Genomic DNA, 21880 nt, shown 5'->3' with positions numbered 1-21880 from the left:
GCGTGAACCCTGAGGCCTCCACGCCCCCTTCCTTCCTTCCCTCCTTCCCTCCTTCCCTCCTTCCCTCCTTCCCTCACCCAATAACTTCTCTCTCATATCTTCCACCTCCCGTTAACGAAGAAGCGTTTCAGTTTGGGCTGCCCACTCATCTGTGCGACTCGAATCCCGTATCGAACGGACCTTCGACAGAGCAACCAAACTTCTGCCGTCCCCTTTTCATCATTTCTTTTCTTCGGCAAGGTCTTGCCAGGTATTGGTATTGCAGTCCTCCGTCCTGAGCCTCTAAGGTCGCTTTCTCTCTTGTTTGGTATTCCCCTGTTCTCTTCGCCTTCCAGTCGACAACATGGCACCAAACCAGAACAAGGGGGTCATTCGACCGTAAGTCACATCCACCACTCGACACGAGCGATCCTCACCACAACTCTCTAGGAGAACCGCCGCTGCGGTCCCGACTCGGTAAGCTCAACTACCTACTCTCGGCTGCCCGCCTTGCTGACACTTCCAAGTTTCCGATGTAAGGTTGGGGGAGAATGGAAGCCAATCGATGCCTTCTCGGGAAACCAGCAAAAGTTGATCCAACGAAACATCGAAAACAGACGCGACGTTGATGCTGCCCACTCGGGGATGACATGCCGCGAACACACGTCCAAGTCACGTTGCGAAATCCGATGCGAGGTCTGTGGACTGATCAAGCCCAAAGATCAGTTCAGCAAGAACTCCCTGAAGCTTGACGAATATGTGAGTGCGTCGATAGGCAGGTCTTGCACGCTGCTGACTTGACACAGGCTTGTATGCGCTGTGTGGCCTGGACTGAGACTCAGGAACCAGAAGTCACACCGGCCCCTTTGGAGACGGGTCACATCTCAGTCGAGGAAGAGAACGTTGGTGTTTGGCAAAACGACTTCGAGTCCAACGTCGACTTCTTCGAAGACGATGGCCTACCAAAGGTAAGATTCCACTCATGGGTTCCTTGCATTTTCTCACCCAAGTCAGGCCCCGATTTCCGACTTGTCGTCGCTTGGCCTGAACGACCTGGATCTGTTTGGCAATTCAGATAATGTTGGCAGCGCGACATTGTCCCACATCTTGGATCAACGTTCTGCCAAAGAACGGTACATAGCCGACACTGCCAGCGTCTCCGGGGAGTCGATCTACACGTCCAGTGTCAGTGTCCTGCCGCCACATCTTGCAGGGCTATCGAAAGCCAGTGAGTCGGGTCCAAAATCAACGTCAGGCGCTTCCGAGGCGACCAGAGAATCGCGAGGATCTTCGACGCTGCCACCCCATTTGAGAGGCTCAGTTCCTCAGACCAGTTCGGCACGAAGCGTCTCGACGGCGACCACTGTCCGCAAGGACAAGGAAGAACGAGCAAAGTCTCGGGCCATACCCTTCAATGCATGGGGCCCTACTGGAAAGCCCTATCAAGCCATCAAAGACCCGACCATCTCAACCATGTCTAGCGCTACTTCGCAGAAGTCTAGTGTCAAGGCAAACGTTCAAGATGACCCAAACATTATTGGCGATTGGGATTTTCCCCCTCTTGGGGAACCCCAACCCCAAAGCAGCGGTCGATGGCCGAAAGCCAGCGAGGTAAGTCTGACTCTGTATCGGCCCGAATGAAAGACTAACAATTTGATTCAGAGCAGAATCCCCCAGGCCCAGTTGAAGAAGCAGCCTATCCTCACACATACGAAGACACGACACATCGACCCTGAAATCGATCGACAGCGCAGAATGAACTACTGCGATTCTGACGACTCGGACTACTGAGTCCGTCGATGGTAGATGCCCGGCCATTGTTCTTCGGTTTGCGTGTACGTTCATGGACAAGTCTCGTGGATCCTACTCGCGACTGTTGTGCCACAGTCACCCAGCGGAATCACGACATGTGGCCCGGCTTTTCCTTTCACTTTTCGATTTGAGGATGTGTTTGACCCGCTACTCATTACGCCGCACACCGCAGAGAGCATTTCCCCCATAGGGTTTGATCATGACGAATATCGAGGATCTCGAGGTTGTCTGAAGCCTCTCGGTTCGGTCGAGCACGGAAGAGAGTTTTGCTAATTGGAACGGTTGAAAATTGGGGTGAAGTTGGCCAGTTTGTTCATCTGGAATTGGTCAAGATACCTAGCTTTAGGTAGTACAGCCAGTATTATCTTAGCCAGCGAATTGAGCAAACTAGTTGCGAGTTGCCTTCCATGTTCCTCCTGTGTCATGTTTCAAGACGTGCTGTCGGGCCGTTTCACATGGCGCACTCGAATGATTGCTCGGAACGGTAGGTGTATCCAAAGAAAACGAAGACACAGTGATATTTCCTACCCATGAACCCGACTCCCGTAGTGGACCTTTTCCATTTACATGCATGCATGTTTGTTGACAATAGAGCCGCCTCCCTCCCATGCCCGGTGCCCCATACCCAACTGCCTAAATTCGTCGATTTTCCCTTTACAGGAAGTCCTTTCCATCCATCCATCATACACGGGCCGAGCAAAGTATCCACCATCACCACACTCAACTGTTCCCTCTCGCGGGGACTTGCGTGTAAAATCTGTATCCCTCCTCGTAAAATATGCAGGCGCATGGTTTTGCGCTCTGCTGGTTTCGTACACTGCCCGTGTGGCTCGTTGCCCATGGCTGTTTCGTCATCCTGGATGCGCCAGGGGCTATGCGTCTCTGCCTGGCGCGTATAATCCTCCTCATCTCTTCGAATGCTGGAGTGTGACTTGTAAATCCTCCCAACGTATATGACCCAACTTGTTGCTTATTCTCTTTAATTTCTCTCTGCCGCCGAAACCCTTGGTATTAGACTTCCTGATCGGTACTGCTAAAACTGCTTCGCGGAGGTGCGTTCACCACCGCCTCGGCATCGCCCACCTGTTTCCGTTCGGAGACCTCACGGAAATCCTTGAGGCGCTTGCGTAGGACTAAGGGGAGGGACGATGCGCTGGCGGTGTGTAATTGCTATTGGAGAGGCTCCGAGGAGGACGAGAGGCGGTTGAGGTGGAGGTAGACGTCGGTTCCGTATCTGGGAGGAAGAGAGTTAGCGAGTGCAGTCAATGACGTAGGTCCCCAGTGGCCAATCTTACCCTTCCATGCTGATGAGCTTCAGGTCACCGCCAAAGTAGCGCGCGTAGAGGCGAGATATGGGTAATCCGTAACCGAAGCCGGCCATGGGGGCTTTGAAGTCGCTCTTATCGAAGTCGGGGTCCAGGCTCGGGGTTCGGTCGACGGTGGTGTACATGTAGGTCCAGACGAGGGGGATGGCGCTGCGGGGGATACCGCCACCCTCGTCGGAGATCTTGATGGTAATATCCTCCTTGCCCTCGGCAACAATGACCTTTGTGACGGGGAAGGCCTGCTTGTCCATGCCGTGGGTCTCGACGACGGCGCGCAGCGAGTTCTTGAGGGTCTCGAAGAGCATGTGCGACAGGTGGCCGGGGACGTACATAAAGTTGAGGTTGGGGTTGCAGACGAGCTGGATCTTGGGGGCCTCGAACAGGCCGTAGTGGTCCTCGCAGACGAAGCGGGCGTTCTCAATGGCCTCCTGGGCGAGATCCTGGACGTTTGTCTTTGTGCAGATGATTCCGACGTAGGCGGGGTCGCGGTGGTGACTTTGGTCGGTGAGGGCGATATGCTGGCCAATGAGCATGCGGATGCCGATGCGGGACATGTAGAAACGGTCGAGGAAGGATTGGATGGTGCTGTCGATTTGCATGCGCTGGCGGCGGCGCTTGTACTCCAGGATACCCTGGGCCATGGTGGTGACGACGCCGTCATGGCGCCGTTTGATCTGGTGAAGCGTCTGGGCGAAGCGCTGGTTGTAGAAGTGGAGGTCGGCGGGCCAGTCGCTGGAGTCGTCGACGACGGCGAAGTAGCGGCGCGTCACGGCCTTGCCACGGCCGTTGCCGTTGCAATTGGACTGAAGCCCGCCCCAGCCGGAGGAGTCGCCCTCGTCGATTGAGGGATTGGGCGTTGCGGCGGGGAGGCGGACGGCCTGGCGACCGAAGGCCTTGCCGGGCTTCATGAGGCGGGTGCGCACATCCTGGGCGAGGTTTGGCCGGGGGAGCTGGGTGATTTCCTGCGGGCGAGGTCAACATCGAGTGGGAAATGTAGTGGAATGGGCAGGGAGAGGAGAGATGGGAAGAGTCCAAGTCGGGAGGAGGCAAGGCGAAGCTATTCACGGGCGGCGCATCACATGGACATACCTCAAATGACTGGGCGTACCAATCCTTGACTTTGATGACCGAGGGCATCTCATTGAGGCCGTCGGGAAGCTCGTCAAGCTCCTGGACTCGGTGTGCTAGACGGATAGGGAGCTCCTCGGCGAGGAACTGCGAAGCGCGGAACAGGGTGCCTGAGGGAACGGGTCAGCGGCCGAAGTGGCCCAGCAGGCGCAGGCTCGGGCTGAGCCTCTCTGGAGGCGACAACATACCGACCGAGGGCTTCTCGCCAAACTGGACCATCTGGCGCAGGCTGACGCCGGTCGCCGGGAACTTTGCATAGTGGCGGATGGTGTTCATCAACCGCTCCGAGGCTTTCCACGACATGGCGGGCAGGTGGGAGCCTGGGAGGCGAAGGGATTCGGGACTCGGACTCGGTCGGACGAAGGCTCGGACGGAGGGAGGAGAGAGCGCCGGAAGGCGGCTGCGGAGAGGGCCCGGGGAAGATGCAGGGAGCAATCGGCTCACGACGGCGACATTGATGACGAGCCGGAGAGCGAGGCAGCGGAAGGGAGTGCGCGCGCGTGGATTAGAGCTGGCAGTGGGGAGGAAGATGAGTCAATCGGTTTTGTTTTGGTGGTGGTGGTGGTGGTGGTGAGGATCGACCAAGATGGCGGCCCCGCGGGATGGTGGGCGGCGTGGAAGAAGCCGAGGCAGCCCGGGTGCATGGATTGATTGGCAGCGAGTCGATTCGTCAGTGGCGCAACAAGCACAGCAACGTCGTCAATGGGATGGGGGACAGCAAGAAGAAGAAAAAAGATTGAGGTTGAGGGTGTCGCGTGAGGTGGATTACAGGAGGAAGAGTCAGAGAGTCAGAGCCAGCGATGGAAGCAGAGACGGTCCGGTCAGGTGCGGGAGAGTTCGGTTGATCAATGAAGCTGCTGAGCTAGTGGCCCCTCTGAAGCCGCTGGGGGGGGGATGGATGGGGGATGGGATGTGCCGGAGATGGACGCCGGCGCACGCACGAGACGAGGGACACACGCACGCACCAGGAACAAACCAAAGGTCGAGAACCATGGTCTCGTCATCCCCAAGGTGAGCGAGAGAGTGACTGGGGGGGGTTCAGGGAAACGTCATTTTGGGGGAGGGGGGAGGGGGGGTGCGTGGGAGGCATTCTCCATCTGTTAGAGGGGTACATGGCTATGGTACTTGGGGAGCTAGTTATCTGGGGTCATTCTGTACGGTAATCTGGGCCACTGGATTGGCGCCGCCATTCAATTTTTGGAGGCCACATGATGGGGGCACGCCAACGGGGAGCTCGGGGCTGTCGGGGCTGCGGAATACAGTGGATTGCAGTGGGCTGCAGTGGGTTGTAGTGGATTCTTCAGTGGTCGCGTCCCCCATTTTCATATCTCGGTCGCCTCCAATGTCTCCAGAATGCGCTGCCGGTGTCACTCACTAAAGCCATTGGAACAGCACGCCCAGTAGACACCCAGTCGACACCCAGCAGACAACCAAACTTGGGTTACCGATGCGTCACCTCTCACCTCGGGGATACGTCCGGTCAGCCCATCAACACAACACCTGCAACCGACAACGTCCGTTGCGCATTTCGTTTGACACTCGGCGAACCAGCAAAAATGCCAACGGGGGGCATGGAACACGTGAGGTACGAGGCAGACAGTCGTAAAGCAGCCGGGGCGGGCAGACCTGTCCGACTGGTTGCCGGCATGGGGGGGCAAAGGCCAGCAAGGGTTCCGAGAGGCAAGGATGGACGCGGGGGAAAATCTGGGAATGGCGCCACGGGCTGAAGGCTGCTTGATGGTTGTTGGTTTCCGATGACTCTCGGAAATGTATCATCAGGTTCGTGGGTTCGTGGGATCGATCGGGGCACCCCTCTTGTTCATCTTCTCCGCAAATTGCCTCTCCTGATGGGAAACCTGGGGGAGACGGCGGGCTCCCGTTGTGCTATCCACGGCTGTTTAGCACATCGTTGGTAGGTAGGTCTGAAGCGGTTGAAGAAAAGACCCGGGGAAGCAGTCGGCTATAATTAAATTAGACTTGACTCTTAGAGCCCTTAGCATAGAAGAGAACATTCCCGGCCCGGGAATTCATATTGTGTTGGCATGGCTCCGGGGAAGTGTCAGTCAGCTACTCGGTAAGTGCCTTGATAACAGCGGCTAAGCTAATGGCTTCCGGGAACGCGCAGGTTGCAAGCTCGGGGAACTTCCACCTTGGGCCCTTGTCGATTCTTCAGCGCCGTGCATGCTTTTCATGCGTTACGCACATGGAGGATGCAGGACTTTGCATTTTCGTACGGAGTTCGGGCGACGATGGAGGAGGGCCAGTGGTTGGGAACAGCCCCAGCCTTCTGCTTTCTGTTGTATACGGAGTAAGGATGTGTCCCAGCTTTTTTTGCAGGTCGCTGGCTGCCCCCGCATTTCCTCGCCGCGGCCCAATCACACCCGGCTCGGTCACATGCCGACCGCCTACCGCTCCTTTGTCATCCCACGTCGGGCGCCTCTCCATCCATCCGTGAAGCAAAATACTCGGCCCATCGGAGGGCTTCGGGAACGATCCCATCGACAAGTCGACGACTGACACACGACAGCGGCGCGTCTGGAGGAACCACTGCGGCGCACTCTGTCCGGCCCCTGGTTGGTCACTGGACTTGCTGCGATTCCGCTGGCTGATTCTTTTCTTTTCCTTCTCCCTTCTCCTGTTTCTTTTCTAGGGAGGAGGAGCCCCCTTTCCCGCCCCATTGTTTGTTGTTCGTTGGCCCAGGAAGCTCAGGCCAAGGTCGCCCTCGCTGGCGCTGGCGCGCGCCTGGAGCTTTGGGCTCAAAGGGGCTGGAATTTGGCTGGGTCTTCTTCCTATTGCTGGGTCTTCTTCTCGCTGGGTCTTGGGCTAATTAGGGACCGGCCACGGCTTTTTCCCGCCCTCTGCGCTGGCGGCTAGCGACACCTAATCCTGATCCATCCGCTTTTTGGGCTTTGAGGCTCTGTGAGCTCTGAGCTGTCAGTCCAGTCCCGTGTCAGCCCAGCTTTGTACCTGAACCAGGGAAAACCCTTCTGCTTCTGCAGTTCTGCAGCCTGCAGTGCGCCATGGATCTGGATGCTATCGACGAGGATCACGCTGCGGCGTTCGCAGCTGCCGCTGCCGCTGCCGCAGCTGCCAACGACGACGACGACCTGGCTGTCGGCGTCCGAGTCAGCATTCTGTCGACTCCTGACCGCCCCAAGAGGCCCATCACCAACTCGCCCGCCACCACCCCAGCCCCCAGCTACTTCAGCTACCAGAGCGACTACCAGAACGACTATCGCCATGCCTACCACGACGACAACGAGGCTGTCCAGGAACCCGACGCCCCGGGACTGCGGACGCCTTCGCTGCTCTCCAGTCCCAGCGTCGCCTCTAGCCTGGGCTTCTCTACTGGTCGCATGAGCCCGCTCAGGAGGGAAGTCTCAAGGGCCTCATCATCTTTTCACAGCCACAGCCGCGGGCCTAGCGATGCCTCACCCATTGCGCGCCGGATATCTCGTCCTGCCCGCCGTAACCGCGATGCGCTTGCCAGGAGATTGAGCCAGCTCGCCCATGAGCTCACCACCGGCGACGAGGACAACGTGGATGACGACGGCGTCGACATCCTCACCGCTCAAATGGATCACCTCGAGGGAGCAGTCATGAGGAAGCCAAAACCCTTCTCATCACCATCCACGCCCTCACCACTCACTACTCCGCAGCGCCCTATGAGCCTTGACATGGTCAGTCCCGGCGAGTCCATCTTCAGCTCTCCGGGGTCGTCCGTTTTCCGCACCCGCTTCTCGGACCTATCGGCGTCCATCCGGAGGGATCGCGTCCCGGAGCCGGAGCTGGAGCCGGAGCCGCCAGTCAAGAAGGGCATGTCGGCTGTCCAGGCCAAGAAGGTCATCGCCGAGGCTATGAAGCTCAATGAGGAACTTTCTCAGCTCGTCGCCAACCTGCAGGCTCGTCAGGAGGAGTCTGATGTGAGTACATCCTTGCATCCTGACGTACCCAAGCTAACCTGTCCCAGCACATCCATTCTCTGCTTGTCGAGCGTGCTGAGCGTGCTGCCCAACGCATCCTCTTCCTTCAGAGTCGCATCTCTCATCTGTGAGTTTTCCCTTCTTTCACCGCCCATGCGTGCCCTCTCTAACCAGCCAATCAGCGAGCAAGAGCTTCACGAAAACGACGATGAGCTCCAACATCTCCGCATCTGCCTCAAGGCCGTTGAGATCCAGATGCCACCCCACCCTGACAAGGAGCTCCAACGGTGCATCTCCTCGTTCAAGCAAGACTACCAGGTTCTCAAGCGCAAACGCGCCAGCCGCTCCAGCTTTCCCACCATCTCCAGTGTCGGCTCAACCTATCCCGGCTCTCCATACCCTGGTTCCCCGTCCAGATGAATCACACACACCACCTCATCTGGCGGAGAGTATGGGGTAGGATGACATAGACACGCACGCGAAACATACCTCATGAGTTTGACGACACCCTGTACTCATCACGCCTCTTACGACCTCGGGCCTCTCACTACGACGCCCATCACGCTTTGCCTGTCGCATTTTCTACGCCTACCCCCAACACATCTCTGCGCATTCGTTTCGCAGCACACACCAAAATACCCCATGACGAGCAAAGCGTTCCCATCGTTCCACATATTGCATGGCACCGGAGTATCACCAGGATCGGCAATTGTCTCGCGCTAATGGATGTTATATGATCCAGGCGGAGACTTGTTTTATGGATATCTCTTTTTCATTCCAGTCACTTTGTTACCACTGTCTTGTAGTGGCACATTCATGGTCCCAGACATGGAAGGGCAGTATGTATCTATGCCCAAACTCATTCGGCAAAGCTGTTTGAATTGCAAATAATCAAATTGTGTGACTCTTTGCTCTATAATGTCCCTCGCACGTGATGGCCTAGTGGAAGCAACTACAGCACTGCTATTCCTTTGGATCCCCTCCAGACATGCAGTCTCATAAAATTGTTGATTCACTGACTTCCTGTCTTCTCACTGAGTTCCACCGTCCACAAATCCAACGTCACGTCCAACTCCTCTGCATCCTTGCCTTTTCCAGGACCAAAGCTCGACGCCTTGAGCCTCTGAATCCACTCCACGTGGAACCTGTCCGCGAGCCATTGCCACAGACTAACATACGCGCTGTCAAGGGCGCCCGAGATCCAAGCATGGTGCGCGCTCACCGCCTCGCCGCAGATGGAGAGCCTCCGCCCGCAGAGCAGCTTCTGGAAGGGCGGGTAGAGGTTTGAGAACTGGCCCGGCCCGAAGAGCGCGTAGGCGCCGCCCGTGTAGGGGTCGTGCGACCACGCCCACGCGTGGTGGGTGATGTATTGCTCGTTGAGGAACTCCAGGCTCGGCGGGTTCTCCTCGTTGGACCAGAGCTTGACGAGGTTCTCGAGGCAGACCCTGACGATCTCGTCGTCCTTCTTCGGCTCCCTCTCGCCCTCCTTGTACTCCGGCACGAGCGCGCCCATGCGCGTCGCGTCTTGCGCCCAGCTGTACGACACCATCAACACGGCGGCGGTGTCGTCGCCGTCGTCCCATGACGGGTAGACCACGTTGCTGATGGGCAAGTCGCTGCTCGACACGCCGCCGAACTGGCCGGGTTTCTGGTAGAAGCCCTTCCACCAGCGCGTCTTGAACTTGATGGCGACCTTGGTGGCGCGGTCGTAGCTCAGCGCCCGGATGCCCGTGAGGATCTCCTTGGGCAGGTTGAGGCCCTGCAGGTCCATCCTCTGCAGGGGGGCCATGGCGGTGGTGTTGAAGACCATGTCGTAGTCCTTCGCGATGTCCTTGCCGGTCTCGCCGTCTCGCCGCGTGACCTTGATGGTGTTTTCGGCGTCGTCGTTGATGGCCATTGAAATCACGGGGGAGTTGAGGATTGGCTTGATGGATGGAGCGCCCGGCCTGGGGTGTGTGGTGCTGGCGAGCCTGTCCCTCATCGTGTCTGTGATGACCGACATGCCGCCCTCAAGCCGGTACCATGGCTTGGCCTTGGCGGCTTGGAAGTCGCTGTAGTCGCAGATCGTCTCGGTGAAAGCCTGGTCGAAGAGGCCAGTTGATCTAAGGGCAGAGTTTGGTTAGTCGGGTTGGGAGGTGACGGCGGGCGAATCCTTACGTGTCAGCACCTTCGGCCTCGAGGGTCTGCTCATACGTCCATCTGTTTGTCACATTAGAATTGTCCTCTCATTTCCACTTGGGTTTCTCTGCGGACTCACTCGTGTTTGACCATCAGCCATGACCGAGTTGAGAAATTATCTGTCCCGAGAGCCATGAGCTTCTCATAGTCAAAGTCGTCTCCGAGCTTTGCAATGACCTCTCTAATGACCTTCTCGAACGGCTTTTCGCTGCTCTTCCTTTAGCAGCTGGCTCTGCAAGGGGAGCAGGATGTGGCTTACTCTGGCCCTCCTTTTGTGTACCAATGCATGGACGGCGGCACTGGACCACCTTCCGGAAAGTCCAAGATGTATGGTACCTTCTTGGCCTCGAGCCCTAGGTCCTTGATCAATGCCAGGGTGCTACAGGCGTTAGAAAACCAGAACAAACCACTGCCTGGAGTGTGTACCTACGACTTCATGGTTGGAATATCGGGGATTCTCATGGCCCCGATATCGTAGTAGTTGTGAGGGCAAGGGTGCTCCTTGTCCTCTGGAAATTCGTAAGTGTAGCAACGCCCACCGACTCGGTCCGAGGCCTCAATGATGTCGAACTCCTTGACCCCGAGAAACTTGAGTATCATGGCGAGAAAGAGTCCTGTAACGCCCGCTCCCACGATGCAGATGCGGTCATCCCTGAACCCGTCTGCGCGGGGGGCAAAGTCCTCCAGAGTCTTCCGAGGGATCGAGTCAAGCTTCTCGCCCTTCTTTTTGTCCTGGTTGAGCTCGGCAAGCAACGACTCGGCGAGGACGCTCTTCGCATATGCCGCGCGGAAGGAGTGTTTGGGATAGTCTGGGCCCCCCCCTGGCAGGATGGGAATCGGCACTTGATCCATGGCTTGGGTGGAATGGGTTGGGGGTCAATGAGGAGAATGAAGTGTGCAGGCGACTTGTTGCTACTGGGATTATGGTGAAGTTGGGCGGCAGGGCAATCAACTTAAGTAAATCTTGATGTCACGCCGATGCTATCTACGTTCTACAAGTCTTGTGTTCGTATGACACTCCTGTTGGCGGGGATCTCGCCTAATATCTGAGACAAAAGCTGTACAAAGATGGGGAAGGATAGTGGCGAGCTGAGGATTGCCGCTATTGGAGAAGCTATTGAAGCTAAGGCGGGCTTGATCACGGCCAAGCTATGTATCACTAAATCTTGCCTGAAATATACAAAGAGGAAGCCCAATCAGCTGCGTATTGTGTGTGGGACAAGACGCCTAAACTGCTCGAATGCAGGAGCTGAGGGCTTTGAGGCCTGCGAGGGTGCTGTACTAAGCCGAAGACATCTGTGTCCGCAGTTTGTGTAGAGTACGCCGCGGGGTCATTCTCCAAAGCACAAGCCCGGTTTTGTGATCAGATTTCAGCTTGACGGTGGTGCCGAATCGGGATATGTGGCGTCATAAAAACTATTCGTGTGACTTCAGGAGGGTGTTTATTGGAGTTCCTCACCGGGCCAAGGTGACTGGAGTACAGGCAATCATCACGGGGGCTCGTTGAGAATTTAGAAGTTGTTCGGTCCAGCGAAATGATGTGCATGGAACACCACTCTACCGTATCGACTCGATAGATTGGCCCTGTTTTTATGGACTAAAGCTAAGCGATATAAGGCTTAGATTTCCTGAATCATACGGTATAAAAAAGCCCGAAGGCAAGAAGTGGAGGAAGGATTCAGGGCCAATTTGCTGAGTCGATACGGTACTACGGGAGGAGTAACATAACGCGGGCCGTGCCGTTGAGGCCCATATGCCGCGCAGTGGAAGCGGCGGTGAAGCAACTTGGAGTGCTTTTTACAAGGAAGAGGGGAGGAATAGCTTCTGAGATGGAAGATGAATGCAATATTTGCTGCAAGGAGGTTCTGGGCCTCACCGTGAGCGTGTATGTCTCACTCTTTGCAGCACTTGGCCTGCGGTTTTATTGGAGTAGAGATATGTACTGATGGCCTGCTCTTTGATTATTGGGCCTAGACCTCAGCACGGCCTTCTGTTGCTGACAGCAGGAAGCTAAAATAGTGCCGTGGCTTGGACGGATCTGCAACTACGTCTGAGCCTGAGTGGGCGTGTCTCGGAAACCCCGCTCTGAATATGTGATCTATCATGGATACTGTCTACTATTGCCGAATGAATATACCTGCATATTTTAAGCAAGTCTGAAAATATCTGCTATCACTTAATCACACCGCTAGAACAGTTGAGATAAGCCGTGTATTCTTATTGCTCTGAACCTAATGACATAGAATAACATGCTGGAGATGAACCGTCGATCCTATTCCAAGCAATCTTGAACCGCCATCAATTGCTTTACTCTTTCTGCACCCTCACAATAATCTTCTTCTGAGCCTTCCCATTCTCTAGATCCTGGATGCCCTGTATGACCGACTCCCATCCCATGCCATCAGCGACTTGGTACTGGATCGGCTTTAGTGTGCCGACCGCAAGATGAGTTTCCAAAGTCGGAATCCAGCTCGTAATGTCGTTCGTCACCTGGATTCCAAGAGCCTCATCAAGACGGCAAAGATGACCGAGCTCAGCCCGGTACTCGTTAATAGTAGGCGGGGTTTTGAACTCGGACCTTGATCTGGGTTAGCACTCTGCCACCTAGCTGCTATTCAGGGCGCTTGGATGAAGCCTACCAGTCATCAACAGTCGTCAGAAATTTGGTAGTCGCCTTGGAGCAAGTCTCCAAAGCCTTGACCATAATCTCGTACCCGTAGGCTGTTGAATCAATAATCCGAGCAAAGTTCCCGCTGGTGATACTCTTGATCTCGGTGAGTTGTTCCTCGACTGAGCCTCGATTATTCAATGTGGCCGTCGCGCCATTTGCCATCGCAATCTTGAGGTGCATGTGAGAAGTTATACTTTCCCAGTGAATCAGCGTATCTGGATGTACATACCGATGCCTTAGATGGGGAGCACGACGCGAGCACCTTGTATCCGCAAGCATGGGCGATCTGATGGCGTCAGGGGATATTTCTAAATATGCGGAACAATAGACGGTTACCTGAACGGCGAATTGGCCAACACTCCCAGTGCCGCCTAGAACGACGATCCACTCATCTTTCTCGGGAGCTTTGGTTCCATCTTCGGATAGCTTTAGCTCTGCACCACCCAAGAGACAGAGTCCCGCTGTCTAGGAAAAGAGGATTTAGCTTTGAACTTGGCATGATGCTGACCAGAAAGATGGACGTAGTTACCAAAATTCCTACACCGATGGTGCAGCTCTCCTCGATGGACAGATTGGACGACTTCTTTAGAAAGACCCTTTCCTCCACCAAGAACGTGTCCTGGAATGGGGTGAACCGATTCTGGCCAAGGGGCGCGCAGCCATAGACATAATCGCCAACGCTCAGCTTCGTGCAATGTGGACCCACGGCGATGACAACGGCTGCACAGTCGCTACCGATGATGGCTGGCCACTCATTTATGAGCAGGCCAGAGTGCTGTTGCAAAGCCTCGCTATGCCTCTGTCAGTCATAGAAGTAGTTTTCTGGGGCACCGTTCCTTACACAGGATTGATTCCAACACCAAGGCACTTGACCAAGACTTGGTAAGGGCCTGGGCTTGGGCGGGGGATGTCGCTGACGACGGTGTAAGGCTTGTTGGGACCGTCGATGGTGATGCCTGATTGAGTGGCCATGATTTTGAGGAGGTATCAGAAAACAGATAAAAATTGACTTGGGCTTCAAAAAAGGTATAAAATGCGGAGCGCTAGCAAAGGAAATGGAGGTTATTTATACTTGATCTTCATGCGTGCGCGTTCATATGCGGCTACTGGAAGCTACGGATAGCCTTCGTGTCGGAGGTACGAAGTAACCTTCGCCTTTAACGCCAGGTTGCATGGTGGCTGCACTATCTATGCCACTAACTCGACTTCGTCATCTTCATTGGGCTATGTGCACGAAGTATTCTTGGTGGTGTGTTGGAGTGCAGCGAGTCGGTCCATTGATGGTCCGCCGCTGACACGCTCATCCATCATGTTGGGTGTGGCAGTAAGCAGCCAATAAAACATATGGTGATATCATGGACGGCAATCTTCGCGCATCTTTCTACCTCAACTACCCAAGCGCTTGACCTGTTTGTTTAAGTGGCACTGTATAAGCGCAAGCTTCATGGCTATCTTCGACCTTCTTAGCGCATATTCTTTGGAGGCTAATATCAGCGCTCGGATGGCAAAGCAGGTCTAAAATGACGTCTCATTTTCTCAATCATATTGACACTAGCTACCTACAACTTACTCAACCTCGATTCCAGATCCATCAACGGCTTGATTGATTCCAACATGCCACTCATGGAAGCGTCATCAATCCCCTTGAGGGGACGTCTGGGAACACCCCCATAGCCGACGTGTTGCTCTAAAATAGCCTTTGTACCTGAAATCCCCATCTTGGTATGTTCCCAATCACCTGTCGCCAAAACCCGCTGCAACTCTTGTGCCTCTTTCAATTTTCCGTCTTGCCACAACTGAAAGACCCGAACACATGTCTGGGGAGCAATATTTCCACCACCCGCGATGACACCGGTGGCCCCTGAAACCAGTGCAGGTAAAATGAAATCTGCTAGGCCACCGAAAGTGGAATAAGGTCCGCTCTTTTCCATTGCTGAGGCTACTCGATTGAGCTTCCCTGTATCAGCACAGGTGAACTTGGTCCCGACCACGTTCGGATGCTGTGACACCCGGATAAGGAGATCTGAACTCAAGTCAATCCCGGAGACCACAGCTGGGAAACTGTATAAAATGATAGGAATGGGTGACTGATCCGCAACGTCCTTGTAAAAGTCTTCGATGACACCGGGAGTCATGCCACCGCGGAAGTAGCATGGAGGGAGCACCAACGCGTAGTCGCTCCCGGCTGCAGCGGCTTGTCGACAAAGGTTGACAGTTCCTCTCACTGATTGCTCAGAACACCCGGTGATGATGGGATAATCGGGTTTCCCAATTGAATCCAAAGCACTGCGAGTTTCACGAACGACAGCGCCTCGCTCTTCGATGGATAAGTGCGGTGCCTCGCCATTGGAACCCATGACAACGAATCCAGTAATGCCGGCATTGGCAAGGTTGATGGTATGTTTGCGAATTGCTTCGACGTCAATGTCCTCCGAATTTGGATGGAAAAACACTAAACTGGCGGTATAGACGCCGCGGGTGAGAGGTCGCTGGAGTGAAGGCATCCTAGAATAGGAAGTGTAGGTTTAGGATGAATAAAGATAGAATTGAAGTGATCGATAGAGTGTACCAACTTGAATGATATATACAGAAATTGTTCGGCTGAATGGCCGAAGAGGCGAGTATTGACAAATCTGTTGTGATTAATGGAATATTGACTAACAATGGTCATGTTTGATAGTAGCTCCATTTCATCCTCTCGTGGTTCGTAATCTTCAGCGTATGTAATTCATGGTCAAGTGGGGAAGCCGAATACCGAGTCTCGCCGCTTCGTAGTGCTAAACTCAAAGGGACTACTTTATAGGTCGCGCATCGAAGAGAGTCATGGTCTAGATACCCACTTTTCGTAATTTCGTAACACTTTTTGTATGTAAGTACCGGGCGACACGGAGAAGGAGGCTTTTATCACGGAAGCCGAGATGCTGGAATAATCTAAGCTAATAAACTATACTATTTTGCTACTTGGATTTGGGGGGGCTTAAAATGCTTTTCGTTTCTCAAGGCATGTTTCCAACCGGGACTGTTCATTCATCGTTTGCCATATCTCTATTAATGTCATGGCGGGCAAGCTCAAATAGTCTCAGTTATATAGTGGATGCTAGTATTTCCTTTCTGAAGGGATTCCCCTCAAGTCCGACAAATACCTTGGCTTGGCTTTCTAGACTACGGTTGGCTTTGGGAAAGTAGAACGGACACGAGTTTCAATCAGTTTCATTAATTAGTACCATAGGACCGCCAAATCAGGCCAATTATTAACGTGCTAAGCAAATATTAAAATCAAGAAACTATCCTAAAAGCCTGCTCTGTGTGGTTAATATTTGTGCAAATTGCAGTTCCAGCGCACCTGTTTTTGACAAGGAAAAGAAGTACGGCTTTGGCACGGGTTTTAAAGTCGTAGGCGGATACGACTTTGTCGGTGATGACTGGGTAGCTGGATCGACAAGGAGTCCCGATGGGGATCCGTTGAACCAGAGCGGCCATGGTACTCACGTTGCCGGGATTGTGGCAGGTGAATCGGAGTCAGGATGGGTGGGAGTGGCTCCCAAGCCACCATCTACTCTTACAAAGTTTTCGGCGCCGGCGATGGCACGTATGAGGACATTATTATTGAAGCAATGCTGAAAGCATTTGAGGATGATGTTGATGTCATCACTATTAGCATAGGGGGCCGTGGTGGGTGGGCGAATAGTGTATGGGCGGTAGTAGCAAGTCGAATCGCTGATGAGGGAGTGGTGATGACTATTGGAGCTGGAAACTATGGTACGGGCGGTCCGTATTATGCTAGCTCAGGGAGCTCTGGCGAGAACGTCCTCTCAGTTGCGTCAGCCGAGGTGAGCAAGGATGGAGTTGGCGAAACAAAACAGCCAAGCTACTTTTCGAGCTGGGGCGGGCTTTACGATCTTCAAGTCGAACCAGACATTGCGGCTCCTGGAACCAACATCTTCAGCGCTTGGCCTGGTCTCAATGTAAATGGAGCCATTTTCTCCGGTATGAATAGCGTAGATCCTTGGCACTGGAATCTTTGTATGCGAGGCGACGTATTGCATGGCCTCCACCTCGGGGGGGTCGCATGGTCCCTTGATGAGGCGATGCCAGCTTACTCTCACCGTGGAGGGGCCAAGGGGACGGAAGAGCAGCCTGCCGAACCAAAGTCGCAGTCGCAGTGGGAATAGAGTCCCGATGGATAGACCCATGGATGTAGAATCTTTAGATTGTCGAGAATAGGTCTGGGAATGAATGTTAGAATGGAAAGATGTATCTAACAAGGGCTTCGGTTGGGCGGTATACAGCTTGTGTGGCTGGAGGTTTGAAGAGTGTTGCGGCCTATGTTCGGGCTAGGCGGTCTGACATGGCAGATACCCAAGAAGGCCCTCCCGTTGGTTACCCAAGGTAGCGAGGGCCCACAGCGAGCTAAGAACGTCAGCCTCGGCCACTGAGTTGGGCACCAAAAATCGCAGTCTTAGCGTCTAGTAAACTGTGTGTATAGCTGTTAGTGCAATTTGAATAACTCCCAATTTATATATTTATTATTCTAAAAAATTAGCTACCATAATTCAAATCAGGTATATATTGATTTTAGAATTTTCGATTCTTTATAGTATCTCGTACATAATTTTTAATGGAATTACCTTTCTGTTATATAATCTCTTTTCTGTAATTAGCAATGCCCTACGATAGAAGCTTAGGAAATTCCAGGCATCCGAAATGCTGGATGTCTTCGATCTTCTTAATCTTTTCCGCATGCGGGCTAAGATGCACTAGCTTAATCTTACATCATCAATGAATTGTCGGACTTAGCAACGACGAAACTAAAGACCGCCACTATGAATGCTTTCCTGTGTGGAGGTGATACTGGAAATACACACCAACCATGGTTTTTTCTAGGTACCTACTGACTAGCAGTGGTCCATAATGGAGCTATGAGCAGGGTAATAGTTGACAGATTCACAGCACATTTTATTGAGACTCGAGTACATAATGGTCAGCTACTAATACCAACAGATGCCTTAGTTGTGTGTTCTTCGAGTACCCCCATATTACGGTGTTAATGCGGTAGAATAGTGGACGTGTGGTAAAATGCTGAATTCTTCTAATGCCTAAAACGCTACTAATTTTTCTTCATCTTCTGTGCTTGAAGGTATTGCGATAGTGGCCCTTCGGGCGCATCCTCCCGATCCATTGCAACTTCTACCATCCTCAACCCGCTACCATCGGTAAGCTTCTCATTACCCAACACCTTTTCCAACTCAGCCCATGTTCGTGCGGAGCCTGTAAACGCGTCTTCCTTGGCTCCAAAGAAACTGGGTGCTTCCAAATATCTCCAGCTTGCAACATCGTTGTACCTTTGCGTCGCCCCATGGATACAACGCTCAATCGTATAGCCGTCGTTGTTGATGAGAAAGACTACCACATTGAGATTGTTGTGGATAATGGTGGATAGTTCCTGAGCTGTCATTTGGAAACTTCCGTCGCCAATGAGCAGGATTGTGCGAGCATCCTTGATACCGTGGTATTTTGAAGCGGCAATGAGTTCCCTCTGCGCAAGAGCTGCACCTTGAGCTGCGGGGAGCATGTATCCGATGGACAGCCAGGTAACAGGGGTGAAGAGCCGAGTGTGCGGTGGTAGAAGCATCTCTCGACATCCGTAGCCTGCGGTGCCGGTTTCTCCGAGAACGATGTCGCCCGGGCGCATGAAGTTGGCCATGATGCGCCAAACCCGATCTTGAGTGATGGGACCAGTGCCGGGAACATCTGAGAAAGAGACTAGGTAGTCGCGAGGAAGCTTGGGGTAGTTGTCGTAGGATTTGACTTTGGAGAAATCCAGACTCTGCAGAAGTCGAGGCACCATTGTTCTGGCACACATGTCCCGGATGACCTCAGACTGAAAGTTGACTTCCGTGTCGGTGAATGAAATAGTGACTTGGGGGTTTGGAATGCTCGAGAATGCAAAAGTGTTGGTCGAGCTGAGATGGGGACCGAAGGAGAGGACAAGATCCGCATCATTGATAAAGCTTTGTACCTCGAGAGCATCATATTTCCCTCGGTATATTCCATGGAAATTTGATAGCGTCTCGTTCACAAGGCTTTTTCCAAATGGTGTTGTCCAAGTTGGCCACTTGCTCGACTTGACGAAACTTTGAACCTCGTCGATTATCCCGAGCGCTCTGATCTCGCCATCAACAAAGATAATAGGGCGTTCCGCGGCATACACTTTATCGAGGATCTTAGCCAACACTGCGTCCTCAGTTGGGGTCGGTTCATGGATCGGAACGCGAATCTCAGTGCTGAGTCTCTCGGTGGACACAAGCGCGTCGACCAAGTCCACAGGGACCTCGATATATACCGGCCGGCTGTGCAGCAAACATTGTTGCAAGACCGAGTCGATTTGCTCAGGGCTTTGTGCAGCATCCCAAAGGCGGGTTTGCGCCACTGTAACCTGGGCGTGCATCTGGGCAAAGCGCCGGTATTCACCATCGTTGAACGTATGGTGCTGCAACATTCGCGAGTCTTGGGAACTTCGCGCCGGGGTGCCAACGATGTGCACAACGGGTGCGCGCTCTGCATATGCTCCCGCAATGGCGTTGATGGCAGAAAGCTCGCCCACTCCAAAGGTCGTGATGAGAGCGCCGGCGCCCTTGATCCGGGCATAGCCATCGGCGGCGTACGCTGCGTTCAGCTCATTGGCATTGCCGACCCAGAGCAGTCCAGCGGGTTCGACATAGTCGAGGAGAGTGAGATTGAAGTCTCCTGGAACGCCATGGATTGAGTTGATGCCGAGCTGGCTCAAGCGACGGAAGAGGTATTCCGCGAGCTTGATGGTGGGCGGCATTGCTCGTATTGGACTTTTCGTAAATCAAGAATGGGATGGTGGTGAATAAGACAGTGAGATTGTGTACTTGAGAAAGTGTCTCTGTATTGAATGTCTCTGCTTGATATGCGGGGGGGAAAGATCAGGGTTGTGTCGGGACTTTTAACAGAAAACTCCCAAAGGAGCAGGTCTACCGCGGTACGCATATCGGAGGGCCGAGACTTCATCGCCGGCTTCGAACATGCGTCGGCATAGACACGCTCATGAATGCTCCGAAGCGACTACTCCGAAGAGGCTACCCTGATGCGGCTACGCCGATGCCACTATCCCGACGTATCCACTCGGGAGCATCGCATCTACTCCGACATGCCTACTCCGAGTGCCACCCCATGACACGGAGGCTTTGACGATGGAATTATAAAACAAGACGTGCCGGTCTAAATGTTCTGGCACACTCAATCAGATCATTTCATTCCGAAGATCATAAAAAACAAAATGTTGCAAGCAAAGCTCAAGAAAGTGGAGGAGAAGCGATCCAAGTCAGATCCACTCCCACCAGGATGCGCCCCTTATACTTCCTCAAACCACTTCAAGATCCAGCCATCCGGCTCGAAGCCCAAGGCTAAAAGATGGGATCATCGATTCAGCCTCGAAAGTCTCAATCAAATCCCCTCGCCACTGAGAATGGCGGCGAGGGCCCCTGGCGCGCCAAGATTGATCACGCTGGGGACGGCGCGGCCTGCACCGCAGTACTTTCCCTGGGAGACGCTCGACACGACCGCAGAGTGGAATTATTCTGGCTCAAAGAACAGTGTTGCAAATACTACTGCGCTCATGTCGTGCACACGAGAGGAGGAGGGGTACCCTCTGAATGTCGCCATGAATTACGGCTACTCCGCTGGCTCTCCCCAAGTCCTGCGTTTCGTCACCGAACACATGGAATTGATCCACGACCCGCCTTACGACGACTGGGAGTGCTGCATGACGTGCGGAACGACTTCTGCTTTTGAAATCGCGTTCCGACTATTCTGCAATCGCGGGGACTATGTGTTCTTCGAGAACCATACCTACTCAGGAACCTTGGCCACTGCAAAGGCCCAAGGCTTGAACGTCATTGCCGTCGACGTGGATGAATTTGGCCTCGTCGCCGAAGACCTCGACTCCAAGTTGCGCAACTGGGATGCCTCCAAGGGACCAAAGCCCTCCCTTCTGTACACAATCCCCACGGGGCAAAACCCAACTGGCGCGACCCAAAGCCTGGCGCGGCGAAAGGCCATCTATCAGGTCGCCGAGGAGCACGATCTTTACATCATCGAAGACGATCCTTATTATTTTATCCAATTGGGAGAAGACAACTATGACACATCCGCTCCAAAAGTCCCCCAAGCAACCCCCGACGCGCTCTTGGCGCGATTACCCGTCTCCTACCTCTCTCTGGACGTATCTGGACGGGTCTTGCGCATGGATACCACTTCAAAGATTTTGGCTCCAGGGCTCCGTTGCGGCTGGGTCACAGGAAGTTCCCAAGTCATTGCCAAATTCATTTCCCAGACGGAAGTTGGCGTGCTGTCGCCCAGCGGGCCGTCGCAACTGATGGTGTATAAGCTCTTGGACGAGACTTGGGGCCACGAGGGCTTCATTTCATGGTTGAGCTATCTATCCTCCGAGTATCGCGACCGCCGAAACATTTTGCTCGAGGCCTGCAATCGCTGCCTTCCGTCAGAGATATGCCAGTGGGCTATTCCCACGACAGGCATGTTCTTCTGGGTCAAAGTGGCGGTACCGAAACACCCAGCCGCTGGGCAGGATCGCTCTCCTGAACAACTTCGGCTCTTCCATTCCGAGGTAGAAGACAGAATCTTCACTTCCGCCAATGAGAACGGAGTGCTGGTCAGCAAAGGCAGTTGGTTTGCCGCCAGCAAGGAACAGGAGCCTCAAGTCTGTTTCCGAATGACCTTCGCGGCCGCCCCTGAGAACGATCTTACCGAAGCAATCGAACGATTTGCGCAGGCTGTGCGAAAAGAGTACCAGCTTGTCTAAAAGTATTTTGTTTGGG

General features: G+C 53.8%; 9 protein-coding genes across 9 annotated transcripts; 4 read left to right on the top strand and 5 right to left on the bottom strand.

Moving 5' to 3' along the window:
- Window positions 1-83: 83 nt before the first annotated feature.
- On the top strand, window positions 84-2064 carry BGZ61DRAFT_218984 (Stc1 domain-containing protein). The gene is made up of 6 exons (XM_046238078.1): window positions 84-378; window positions 430-456; window positions 507-738; window positions 786-947; window positions 994-1590; window positions 1642-2064. The coding sequence occupies exons 1-6, from the start codon at window positions 344-346 to the stop codon at window positions 1768-1770; spliced, it is 1182 nt and encodes a 393-aa protein (XP_046105176.1). The 5' UTR covers window positions 84-343; the 3' UTR covers window positions 1771-2064.
- Window positions 2065-2961: 897 nt separating this feature from the next.
- Window positions 2962-4547, bottom strand: BGZ61DRAFT_531490 (pyruvate dehydrogenase kinase; the record flags this gene model as incomplete). Its single annotated transcript, XM_046253710.1, has 4 exons — window positions 2962-3025; window positions 3087-4078; window positions 4206-4354; window positions 4433-4547. 4 exons carry the CDS (start codon window positions 4545-4547, stop codon window positions 2962-2964), a joined length of 1320 nt encoding a protein of 439 aa, XP_046105175.1.
- Window positions 4548-7264: 2717 nt separating this feature from the next.
- On the top strand, window positions 7265-8587 carry BGZ61DRAFT_350457 (uncharacterized protein; the record flags this gene model as incomplete). Its single annotated transcript, XM_046240233.1, has 3 exons — window positions 7265-8167; window positions 8215-8294; window positions 8350-8587. 3 exons carry the CDS (start codon window positions 7265-7267, stop codon window positions 8585-8587), a joined length of 1221 nt encoding a protein of 406 aa, XP_046105174.1.
- A 500-nt stretch (window positions 8588-9087) lies between these two features.
- On the bottom strand, window positions 9088-11536 carry BGZ61DRAFT_505544 (L-amino acid oxidase). The gene is made up of 5 exons (XM_046251838.1): window positions 10776-11536; window positions 10605-10724; window positions 10425-10553; window positions 10325-10366; window positions 9088-10269 (listed from the first exon to the last, which is right to left on the bottom strand). The coding sequence occupies exons 1-5, from the start codon at window positions 11195-11197 to the stop codon at window positions 9180-9182; spliced, it is 1803 nt and encodes a 600-aa protein (XP_046105173.1). The 5' UTR covers window positions 11198-11536; the 3' UTR covers window positions 9088-9179.
- Window positions 11537-12652: 1116 nt separating this feature from the next.
- BGZ61DRAFT_350384 (chaperonin 10-like protein) lies at window positions 12653-13988 on the bottom strand (the record flags this gene model as incomplete). Its single annotated transcript, XM_046240222.1, has 6 exons — window positions 12653-12923; window positions 12985-13184; window positions 13246-13302; window positions 13353-13481; window positions 13546-13807; window positions 13858-13988. The coding sequence occupies 6 exons, from the start codon at window positions 13986-13988 to the stop codon at window positions 12653-12655; spliced, it is 1050 nt and encodes a 349-aa protein (XP_046105172.1).
- Window positions 13989-14575: 587 nt separating this feature from the next.
- BGZ61DRAFT_350149 (dihydrodipicolinate synthetase family protein) lies at window positions 14576-15520 on the bottom strand (the record flags this gene model as incomplete). The annotated part of the gene is made up of 1 exon (XM_046240203.1): window positions 14576-15520. One exon carries the CDS (start codon window positions 15518-15520, stop codon window positions 14576-14578), a length of 945 nt encoding a protein of 314 aa, XP_046105171.1.
- Window positions 15521-16272: 752 nt separating this feature from the next.
- On the top strand, window positions 16273-17309 carry BGZ61DRAFT_449645 (peptidase S8/S53 domain-containing protein). The gene has a single exon (XM_046245639.1). The coding sequence runs from the start codon at window positions 16541-16543 to the stop codon at window positions 17186-17188; it is 648 nt and encodes a 215-aa protein (XP_046105170.1). The 5' UTR covers window positions 16273-16540; the 3' UTR covers window positions 17189-17309.
- Window positions 17310-18094: 785 nt separating this feature from the next.
- BGZ61DRAFT_449644 (thiamine diphosphate-binding protein) lies at window positions 18095-19991 on the bottom strand. Its single transcript, XM_046245638.1, has one exon. It carries the CDS (start codon window positions 19843-19845, stop codon window positions 18124-18126), a length of 1722 nt encoding a protein of 573 aa, XP_046105169.1. The 5' UTR covers window positions 19846-19991; the 3' UTR covers window positions 18095-18123.
- Window positions 19992-20319: 328 nt separating this feature from the next.
- BGZ61DRAFT_350437 (pyridoxal phosphate-dependent transferase) lies at window positions 20320-21864 on the top strand (the record flags this gene model as incomplete). The annotated part of the gene is made up of 1 exon (XM_046240230.1): window positions 20320-21864. One exon carries the CDS (start codon window positions 20320-20322, stop codon window positions 21862-21864), a length of 1545 nt encoding a protein of 514 aa, XP_046105168.1.
- Between the last annotated feature and the right edge of the window lie 16 nt (window positions 21865-21880).

This window comes from Ilyonectria robusta, assembly GCF_021365365.1.
Source record: "Ilyonectria robusta strain PMI_751 chromosome Unknown BGZ61scaffold_8, whole genome shotgun sequence".
NCBI classification, from domain to species: domain Eukaryota; kingdom Fungi; phylum Ascomycota; class Sordariomycetes; order Hypocreales; family Nectriaceae; genus Ilyonectria; species Ilyonectria robusta.
Note: the sequence above shows the minus strand (reverse complement) of the source record. Positions and strands in the feature narration are given on the sequence as shown.